The sequence below is a fragment of the Fukomys damarensis genome, unplaced genomic scaffold (assembly GCF_012274545.1).
Source record: "Fukomys damarensis isolate Sample0158 unplaced genomic scaffold, DMR_v1.0_HiC HiC_scaffold_16, whole genome shotgun sequence".
Taxonomy (NCBI): domain Eukaryota; kingdom Metazoa; phylum Chordata; class Mammalia; order Rodentia; family Bathyergidae; genus Fukomys; species Fukomys damarensis.
The window spans coordinates 103529786-103540980 of record NW_022900928.1 but is presented as its reverse complement, the minus strand read 5'-3'; the positions used below and the strand labels follow the sequence as shown (position 1 = coordinate 103540980).

Sequence of the window (11195 nt, the reverse complement as noted above, 5' to 3'; positions counted from 1 at the left end):
GGGGAAAAAAAAAAAAAAAAAAAAAAACAAAACATAGGCAAGAAAATTCTGATCTTAAAGTTTTAAGAACTCAGTCAGCAATGAGTATTTGTATTATTTAACAATAGAATTCACAGCTATTTGTGGCAAACCTATACTAAGATTTTGTTTTTGTTTGCAGTAGTGGGGATTGAACCCAGGGCCTTTACACTGAGCTATATTCCTGCCCCTTTTTTAGTTTTTGAGATAAGATCTTGTTGGGTCACTCAACTGCCCAGGCTGGGCTCAAATTTATGATCCTATTGCTTCTAGGCCTTTTGGCTAAGATCAGGTAGAGTATCAAATTTATGATACTATCTCAGTCACTTAAAGTGCTGGAATTACAGGTATGTACCATTATGCCCAGCTCACAGCTTATTATGATTAAGCTAATTAATTAAGTAGAAATACAGATGCTTCAATATCAAAACAGTATACCATTTAAGATTTCTGAAGCCTAAACCAGCTGATGTTGAATGGTCGATTCATTATCCTTTTATAAAGATTTTCCATAAGCCTGGAAATCAGGTATAAATTGGAATAAAGCAGAGGGAGGTGCAGGAAGGTAATAATAATAATAATAATAATAATAATAATAATAATAATAATAATAATAATACTTGTAATCATAATCTCTTCTTTTAATTATATCCTTCTGCCACCATGCTGAAACAAAAGGTGTATTTGAAGATGTCATGATTTTAAAATGTGGAAGAAAAAAAGAATAATTTATACATTATACATGTTGTATAAAAATACTGATGCTTAGCTAAGTCACAGCACTAAATGCATATCCTCAAATGTAACAATAGCTATAGTTCTTGGTAGTTATAATTAAAAATGTTTAGGTTTCAAATTGAATATAGACCTCTAGCCAAAATGCTCAGGTATTAAAGTGTTTATTCAGCATCTTATTTAAGATGAACAAAACTCACCGTGTCTTTAAGGAAATATATCCAGGAAAAACATATATGTATTAAAAAAAAAACAAGAATATTAGAAAAAAACAGGATTTTTTAATGAAAAAATTATATTATAACAAAGACACTATACATTAAGTTACAATATGTATATACAATATACAGACATTTTTAAACCTCTTTAAAAATCTGGTACAAAGTAAACAACATCCTTTTCGTACCCACATGATCAAGTATATATTTTGACAGGATGTAAAGAAGACAAAAAACAAGTTGATAGGCCTCAAAATTAGAAACTCAAATGCATAACCAGATCCCAAGATCTGTGTTTTCTATCATTTTTGTTATATTTAGGAAACATATGCCTTGCACAAAATGTTAAAGCTTTTTTCTTTTAAGTATATTCACTACTTACAAAGAAAAATACTATTGAGGGAAAAGTCTGCCATGGCTGTGTTTATCTATAATTCACTAGAGTATACAGAGATTTACTTGGAGGTTTGGAACATGAAAATTACAATGAAGAAACAAGCTGAACTGTAATTGTGAAATCCTAACTGCTTACTTTGAAAGTCCAACTCAATACTACAGATAGTACACCTTGTAATTCATAGTAACACAAATGAATAAATGTCAAACTTTGCTGTGGAGCTGTTAGGAGAAAGCCAAACACAGACACTAAAAATTTTATGCACTGTGTTTAATAACCTGGGAATTTAAAAATAAATGTTTCAAATATGTAAACATAGTCTTCAAAAGGTGATGCTAAGCTTCTTTAAACACAGTACTGACACACTGTGACTAAACATGCATTCAAAGGACAGATGAATTTTTAAAGACTCATTTAGAAACTATTTTCAAAGAGCTACTCATTGAAATACTTACATGAAAATATTGATAGTTCCAGTTTCTACCTAAAAACCAAAAGAGTATACAATTAGGGATTTAAACCTTCCTTCATGCTCTTGGTTTCTGCAGGAATTTTGTTAGTGGGAAGGACACACTGTAACTTTCTGTCCTTGTGATAAAGAACAGTGTCAGAAGAGACATTCATGAAAGAAGAAAAATATATCTTAACTATGTTTTATTCAAGATCAAGTACCGTAGTCTGAATTTTCTGACATCTCTCATCTTCACAGGTACCTAACTGGGGTTTGCATCGTAACAAGCATTTCTCCTTAGCAACTCAACATCAAAAGAGAAAAGAATGTATTTTTAAATTATGTATAGTTCAACTGGTGAAATATTTTTAATAAACCTTTATCATTATTGGAATTTGAAGATCTATTACTTATAATCTTGGGTGCTCTCTTCAGCAACACATATATTACTTAAAATCTTGAAAAAAACTTTCCATAAAAAGTAGAAATAACAAATTAAAAAATATGATCTACAGTGAAACTCTGTAAATTAATTTAGGTTTATTCCTCAAGTATGCACAGCCTAAGAAATCTATCTAGGTTTGAGATAACTAAGTTATGTTTAACTTTGCCTAAAAATCAAATTTATCAGCCTACTTATACAAATGCTCTCATCAAATATTTTCAATTCTTAAAGAAAATTAATTCATATTAAAATAAGATACAGCTAAATATTAATTTTTCATTAAATAGAATATAAATAATAAACTTTATATTCAACAGGCTATAAATCTAAAGAATGAAAAATCTTAGAATTCCATCTATTTCTAATATTACAGTGTTTATATTTAGATACATGTTATGCACCTGAAATTCAGCAAATTAAGAATGGGAGACTGAGGAAGGTGTAGTGGTGCATACCACTTGGCAGGCTGAGGCAGGAGGATTCCAATCTCGAGTCCATGAAGTCTGGGCAGTTTAGTGAGACATTGTCTCAAAAAATAAAAAAAAAAAAACAAAAAAGGGCTAGGGATATACCTCAACTTGAAGCCAAAAGTGGCACATGTAAAATACTGAGGTTAAACTCCATATTATATTATACATGCTTTCAATATTAAACATTATATATCCATTTGAAATCCTTACATTTAAAAAATAAAACATAAAACATACCCAGAAATGGTCTCTGGAAAAAACAAAGCCTTTAAGGTGATTTCTTTACAGTTACAGTTGACCTTTCTAGTTTGCCAATCTTCCAGAAAATAGAAGCTTAAAATGAATATACTGATTAGTACTCACTTGAAATTTGAAGAAAATATATTTACTTAACAAGTAAATATATGATTAAGTTTTTAAAGTTTTAAATACTAAATTCTGAACTATAAATACCCTGAATTATTAGAAATCCTAATACTGCCAATTACAGTAAAAATTGACACAGAAAAATGTAAATACAACCAAAAATCTTGTCTGACCAGAAAAGAATCTTCAAAACAAAAAAATTGAAAAAAAAATACTCTGCTATCATAAAAAATTTGCCTAAATTACCTGTAAACACTAGGAAATTCTATTTGAGTTCTCTCAATTTCTTCATGTTTCTACCTATGAGTAAAGTTTTATCTCTGATATAGTATAATTTCAGGCAATATGTACTAATTTCTGTTGCTCATTTCAAGTTAAAACTTTCAGTACTTACTAAGACACTTAAATTTTAATAGGATGACCACTTGTGTGCTACTGGTTTGTTAAAAGAATAAAAATTAAGAGAAGAGGCTAAACTACAAGGGCAGTCTCCACAGATGTAATTACCAATCTTTGTATTAGTATCTAAAATGTTTTACCTTTCCAAATAAGACTACAAATATTTTCTCACCTGTTGCTAATTTAAAATTTCTTCATAAATTTAAATCTTACAACATATATCAGCCCATACATATATACATTCATTGTTTTTTGTTTTTGTTTTTTTTGTGTGTGTGTTGTAAGAACCGAAATCAGATATTTCCAAGGATGAGTTAGACAATCATTTGTGTTCAGACTAAATTTCCGTGAATTAGTTCAATGGACTTTTGAAATACTGACCTTATTACATAATGAAAAAGCATAAGAATTATATAAAGAGTTAAATATCTCTTAATGAAGGTAAAAATACAAAAATTTCAACAAATGTACCAGTTTTAAATCAAAGCTGCTCATAAAACCAGTCTTCAGTCCAGTTATCACAATGCTGTGCTGTGTTAATATTCACCTTCTTTTTTAAGACATGAGAAGTCATCAGAGTTGTAAATTCTGAAAGCTTGGAAAATTTATGTAGCAGATAATTTCTTACAGTCCAGATTCATTTTTGGTACTATAGACAATGTTGGTTCTTTGGGTTCTTGCTTAACTTGATTGACAGATATAGTACATTCTAGATTTTCTTCAACTTTAAAACCAAACACAAAAGAAAAATCCAAAAGGTTAGAATACTTTCTGACACTAGAATTTTTAGAATTACACGAATTTAAATGAAAAGTAAAAAACTGTAGTCTAGAAAAAGAAAATGTAACTGAGAAAAAGTTGGTATATTTGAAAACTCTTAAATGGTGTCTCTAAGCTGTATGAGCTATGTGTCTGCTTATCTGAAGCATTTTCAGAATGTATTTACCAATTCTGATTTTAAAGATCTTGTATCCATCTTAATCTAAAAGAACTATACAAGCAAGCACTGCTGTAAACTGGAAAATGCAAAGTCTAACTTCAAATCTTCATCTCTCTTTCACAAAATGTTAGTTTTTCAGTTTTCAGAAGGAAACAGGTATTTGCTCAGAGAAGGGTGCTGAACAAATCTAATGCTTGTCACATACTTGAGTTTAGCCAAGATAGAGAACTAGTAGATGATGGATTGCATAACCCCAAGAACTCATATCCAGGTAAAACAGTCCTTCAGCAAGACATAAAATGATATATCATGCAGATTTGGATCCAAAGAGGGTCCTCTTTAAAGTACTTTGTCCCTAGAAATATTGCGGCACAAAACAGTAATGAAGCATGTTAAAACAGAAGAAAATTTTGGAAGGCAAGGCTAATATGAATTTAAATATCTGCTCTGTCACTTAATTGATAGGAGCTTCTGGCAATTACTTATTCACTGTGGGCTTTGGTTTTCCCCACCTATAGAATGGGGGCACCACCAACTATACCAGTGATGGTGAACCTTTTAGAGCTTTCAATGATACAAACAGCCTGCTGTATCAAGTGTGTTATAGGATCACCATCATTGATCCATATCATGGAGTTATGAGGATTAATTCATGTCTACTCCTTTCCCTTCTCATCTACCAAAGTTATTCAGTAGTTACAGAGGTCACAGTCCTCTGGATGGTTTTTTTTTTTTTTTTTTTTTATTTTTTGTACCAGAGATCGAACTCAGGACCTTGTGCTTGCGAGGCAGGCAGCAGCACCACTGAGCTAAATCCCGGCCCTGGAAACTTTTTCGTAAAAGTAAAGTTACCAGTGAATTTAAAAGACAACCATTCTATCTGGATGGAGCTATATTCCAGTTCTCTTTATCCATAAGAATGATTTTTCAAATGGAGAGATGGGGGCTTGGGGAGGGGGATGGGATAAAATAAAATTTATTTAAAAAATAAAATAAAATGGAGATATATTGTGTATCCTATGAATAATTTCTGTGAAGGTTTTTGTTCTTCAAAGAAAATTGAAAGTCCTTTCTCACAAATGCGCACAGTCCAGAACAATTTGTGTGAAAAGAAGTGACATAGATCGGATAAATATTAACAGAGTTTACTAATTATGTTAACTGGGTTAGGAATAAAGTGAAGATAACAAGGTCTTGGATCAAATTCAAGTACCCAAATCTTACTAGTTCTTGTTTAACTTCCATAGAACTCAACATTTACATTTATAACTCAAAATCTTCTCTTTCATCTTTGTATGTTTACTTTTCCATTTTTTTTTTGTGTCCTTATATATCAAGATTTCCATAACCTTTGCAGTAAAATCGGTTTCCTTATTTTATTTGCATCTATAAATTTAGAATGTGTACATTATAAAGTAATTTTCTTAGTTTTACATTATCACATCATCATTCCTGGAAAAACAAGCAATCAAGGAATGAATAATTTCAATAGAATTAAATAATTAGAAATAAGGGAGAAAATAAAGCTTTTAAGTTTTTTGTTTTGTTTTGTTTTTTAAAGCTTTCAAGCGCTTACACTGCTGCAATTTTCCACTTCTCATAATTTTGAGGGTTAAATGTCTCCCTTCTTCCTTATAATTTTGCATGTTAAAAAGCAACTGGGAAGAAATTATTTTCTTGTGTACTGTGACACAATGATCCTAGTTCATAAAGGCTAAAAAATAATGTGGTAAGTTGATTTGTAACTTACTAAGAGCTGGGTGGTTGTCTATAATCTGTATTGGAACAGTGTGCACATCTCCCAACAATATCTGATGCATACTTCCGTCCAGATTCCCTGTATCCTCGACATCTCCAACTTCCATCAGCTGGTCCACAGCCACTAGATTTTGCTCTGGTCCTTGGAGGTTACCCCCAGTAGACACAGTACTATTCTTTTGGGTTAGGCATGTATCTGTTGGATGGCTAGGACTTTGACCACGCAGAAGAGAATTATTGTCTACTGAAGTACTTTCTACTGAATCCAGAAGTCTTGAAGGACTGGAGGAGCGTTGGTTATCTACTGATAACACAGCTGGTGACTCATCTGGAGAGGTGAATCTTGGTTGTAACGGCAAACCCTTTGAAAAAGAACAGTTATAACAAAATGTTTAGATTGAGTATACATGATATTCTCACAGGATATATTTTTCTCTTTCTTTCCTTCCTTCCTTCCTTGAGACAGGGTCTCACTATATCCTTCAAGCTGGCATTGAACTCACTATGTAGCACAGGCTGGCATTAAACTTGTGGCAATCCTCCTGCCTCAGTCTCCCAAGTGCTAGGATTACAGGCATGTGCCACCATGCCTGGCTATTTTCACAAAATCTTGGAACAAATAAAGTGCAAGTATATAAAAGATACTAAATGCAGATAGAAACAACCAAGGTAAAAGTACTACAACTGGGCCAGGGATTTAGCTCAGTGGCACTGTGCCTGCCTCACAAGTGCAAAGTCCTGAGTTCAATCCCCAGTACCAAAAAAAAAAAAGAAGCAGTACAACCAAATTTTACTGCTTTTACAGTTAATGTCAAACTTTTTAAAAGTAGTTTGAATCATCATTTTAAGATACAAAATGATCAGGAAATTAATAATAAATAAATATTTGATCATTACTGTAATTCTGTAACAATTCTCCGAAATACCTAGAAGAACAGAGTGTTGGAGGAACAAGAGCCCCAAATTTGGCTATTTTACTGGAGACCTACCTGTAGTTGTGTAAATATTTTGGGCTGAAATGAAAGTGAGGAAAGCAAGTGAGTTGGCTCTGGAGACAAAGAAGTCCCTGTCTGATTTGTTTCCACTTTGGTGGGAATTGATTCTCCTGGTGCATTTCCTAAATTACATAAAATACAACTATTAAAAATTACTTTTATGGCTTCTAGGATATTACTTTATTACAACCTTTTCAAACAGAACTTTTGGAAAAAAGATCAAAGGTTTGAAAGAATTTCAAGAAATCATCAGCCAAAAAAATGTCATCTAGTCTACTATTTCCAAACCTGGCAGGTCATCAGACTCTCAAAAGAAACTGTAAAAAATATATAGATTCCTAACCAGGTATGGTGATGCGTACCTGTAGTCCCAGCACTCTGGGAAGCCTGGGCAGAAGGATCACAAATTTAATCTCAGCTTGGGCAACTTAGTGACTCAGCAAAAATGTCTCCAAATAAAAAGTAAAAAAGGCTTAGAATGTAGCTTATTATGAAGGTCCTGGGTTCAAACCCTAGTACTGTCAATAACAAAATTGTTTTTTGATTCCTAGGTTCAACCTCCTCCCTCCAATGGATTATGGGGGATAGAACCCATGGCACTGAGCCTGCTGGTCAAGTGCTCTACCTCTGAGTTACAGTCCTATCTGCTAACCTCTACTAATTTTCATTCTGTAGATCTGGAATAGGATTCAGAAATATATTTTTTCCTTGAAAGACTTGTAACTGTAACTCTTTAGTCTATTTTCCATATTATAATGCCAGATTATACCCTCACTTTTCTAAATGTGTGAAACTTATTGAGCTTCTCAATTACAAAAAACAAAGTTTTTGTTTATTTGTTTTTTTTTTTTTGAGACAGGGTCTCATTATGTAGTTCAGATTGGCCTTGCACTCACCGTGTAGTCTAGGCTGGCCTTAAACTCATGGTGATCCTCCTGCCTCAGCCTCCCAAGAGCTGGGATTACAAGTATACACCACCATGCCTGGCCACAAAAACCAAATTTAATTCATCATTTTTACCTCTTATATCCTTGGCAAAAGTAGGTCTTCAATAATAACAACAATAAATGTCCTTAACTAATTTAGAATAAATGAGTAAAAGTAAAAATTCTTTTTTCTTATCTTATTTTTTAAAGGTAATTGTCCTTTGGAAGTCTGAGTCATTCTTGCATAATTCTTATGCTTTTTTTTTTAATGATGGGGGATTAAATCATGGCCTTTGCAATGAATTATATTCCAAGACTTTTTTTTTATTTTGAGACAGAGTCTTGCAAAGTCATTAAATCATTAAGTCCAGAGTAGACTTGAACTTGTGATCCTCCTGCTTCAGCCTACTAGAGTATCTGAATTATACATCCAGTCCTATTCTTTTGCCAGTGTTACTGAACTCAATAAACAACACCATCACTTGAATGCTCATAGTAGAAATTCAGATATCATCTTAGATTATTCTAGTTCCTTTTTTCCCCACCTATTACCCATCAATTTTAGTTTATGTGCTTCTGGCGTGAACACCACCCAGTCAATAACCAAGGTGCCTGAATTCTATTTTTTAAATAATTCTTAAATTTATCTAATTCTAGTATATATGCTACCAACTGTTGTCTAAATCACTAACAACTTTTTCATCTGTACAGTACAGTGGCCCTTCAATTTGTTTTATCTAGTTTTAATTCCAAGCACTATCTATGCTAAATTAACACTTCCTTAAATATGACAAAATCTTTCATGCTTGGTTTTCACAAGTGCTATTCTTTTGACTGGAAAATTCCTATTCATCTTTAGTTCTTAGTTTACAAGTAGAATTTTCATGTGTCACATCCCTGCTTCCTGGTCTATTATGTGTCTCTGTATCATCAGCCCACATAATTTTGCACAATTCTCCCATGATACTTTTCACAATGCCAGTTAATTAGAATATATTTGTTTAATGCTTTTTTTTCTTGTTAAAGTTTAAGTTTCATGAAGTAGAAACTTAGCCATTCTTTTCTATGCTCAGCATTAGCAGTTAATTGAATAAGCATAATGAATAACTCTAAAGCGCTTAAAAGCTATTTTTAGATAAAGTGACTCTTAGAGGTTAATAAGTGGGAGAATTAACTATACTGTACAGTTGTTCAATTGATTCTAAAGCATTTGTTTAAGTGTTAACATTTCAGCAGACTATCCTGAGTACTCTGAAGAGCTCAAATAAGATGTTAAATGGGGCAATGATTAGATTCTTTAATGTAAGAGGTGAAGTTAAGAAAGCACTTAAAATGAGATTGCTATTTAAGTAATACAAGGAGCCTACGTTGCAGAAGAAAAGACATTTCTAGGAGACAGAACACATGCAAAAGGGTTGAAATAAAATAGAAATATTGAGAGAATATATGAGTAAGGACTATGAAAAAAAGCAAGCAATACAAAATAGACACTACCAGTTCTCTTGTTCATTATGGTAGTAATCAGCATCAACATTTCAAAGATCAAAAAGCACCAAAGTTGAATATAGGAGAAATTTAAACAACTGGAAAGATTTTTAATAAACCCTAACATAGTTGCCTCCTTGGGTCATGGTTTCCTTATCTATAAAATTTGAATAAATGATTATATTTTAAGTAACTTCCAGTTTTCACATTGTTTGATTTGATATTTTATAGGTATTTGAGGTATCTTACCTTCTGCAAATGTAACTGTCACAGTCTCTCTCAGAATATTTCCACTATCTGTAGTCCACTGAAGCTGAAATGGGAACATTCATTTAAGTAAAAAAACATTACGTGGAAGACAAATCTTAAAACATCCTGTATCGTATTTTATTATCACAGTATACTTTATTCTGCAATTACCCTTTTTGCTCATTCTCAAAGCACAGTAATACCTCAGTAACCCAAATATATTAGGTCCCTGAGTTCAGATGGTAAGAATTTGGCTATCAAGTATAGGCGGCAAAAAACGTTGTTAACTAGGTATGTTTTAATTTTCTGAATTTTGAATAGTGAATAGTTAAAAAGTTCTGGACAGCAAAACAATAGCAGTGCTAGCTTAAAAAATTCAAACATAGTAAGTTAGTAAATTAGGATAGTAAAATTTAAAAAGGAAAGAATATTACTATTCAGAATTTAGTGCTAAAATCACAACTTGTATTATTGGTAGTAGTTCCTGGATAATCATAGTAAAGTTTTCTTAATACTTAGGTGGAAACTACAATATTAAAGTATGAGGTAATACTCATATTCATATCTGGCATCCAGAATCAATCTCATCATTCTGGTTTTCCTTTCTTTTTCTTTTTCTATTTTTTTTTTTTTTTTTTTTTTTTTTTGGACTGGGGAATGAACTTGGGACCTTGTGATCATTCTGTACATTTAAGTCTGAACTATTTAACCTTGGCCATCTATTTTTTAAAAGGAGGGAGGCAAGCCGGAGATACAGCTCAGCGCTAGAGCACTGTCTAGCACTTTTAAGGCCTGGGTATTGATCCCAACCACTAAAAAAAAAGGTAGGTGAAAGCCAAATGTGGTGGCACATGGCCTTAGTCCCAGCACTTGGGAACTGAGGCAAGAGGTTGCTTAGGCCTGGGAATTTAAGATCAACCTGGGTAACACAGTAAGATCCTGTCTCAATCAATAAAATATAAAAGGAGGGGATTGGTGTATACTCAGTAAATGTCTGCTAAGTGAATAAGAAATAGCATCTATAGAGAAAAAAATATTGATTTTATTTATTTATTTTTTCATTGAGTTTACTGGTACTTTTTAGGTATACAGTACAGTTACATTCATCATTGGGATCTTGTACCTTTACATGACAGGTCTTGGTTCTCATTTTTTCTTCATACCCTGCCCTCCCTGTACCCTCTCTACTCTTCCCTATTTACAAAGAAAAATACTGAATTTAAAGAAAAGACTAGAATTTTGATTAAAATCAGATTTAGAAATTCACTATTTTTATACTTTTGACAAAAATTAAATTATCCAAAATTTCATAGTATTTACTTTTTTTTTTTTTTTTTTTTGAA

At 32.2% G+C, this 11195-nt stretch overlaps 1 protein-coding gene across 1 annotated transcript in view; it reads right to left on the bottom strand.

Annotated features, from left to right (window-relative positions):
- Positions 1–4046: 4046 nt before the first annotated feature.
- Positions 4047–11195, bottom strand: part of Carf (calcium responsive transcription factor) — a 79193-nt gene continuing 72044 nt past the window's right edge. Inside the window, exons 12-15 of the mRNA XM_033763977.1 lie at positions 9853–9923; positions 7187–7314; positions 6190–6559; positions 4047–4223 (exon numbers count right to left, since the gene is read on the bottom strand). Of these exons, the coding sequence (XP_033619868.1) occupies positions 4105–4223; positions 6190–6559; positions 7187–7314; positions 9853–9923 (688 nt within the window). The 3' untranslated portion in view covers positions 4047–4104. The remainder of the gene's footprint in view (positions 4224–6189; positions 6560–7186; positions 7315–9852; positions 9924–11195) is intronic.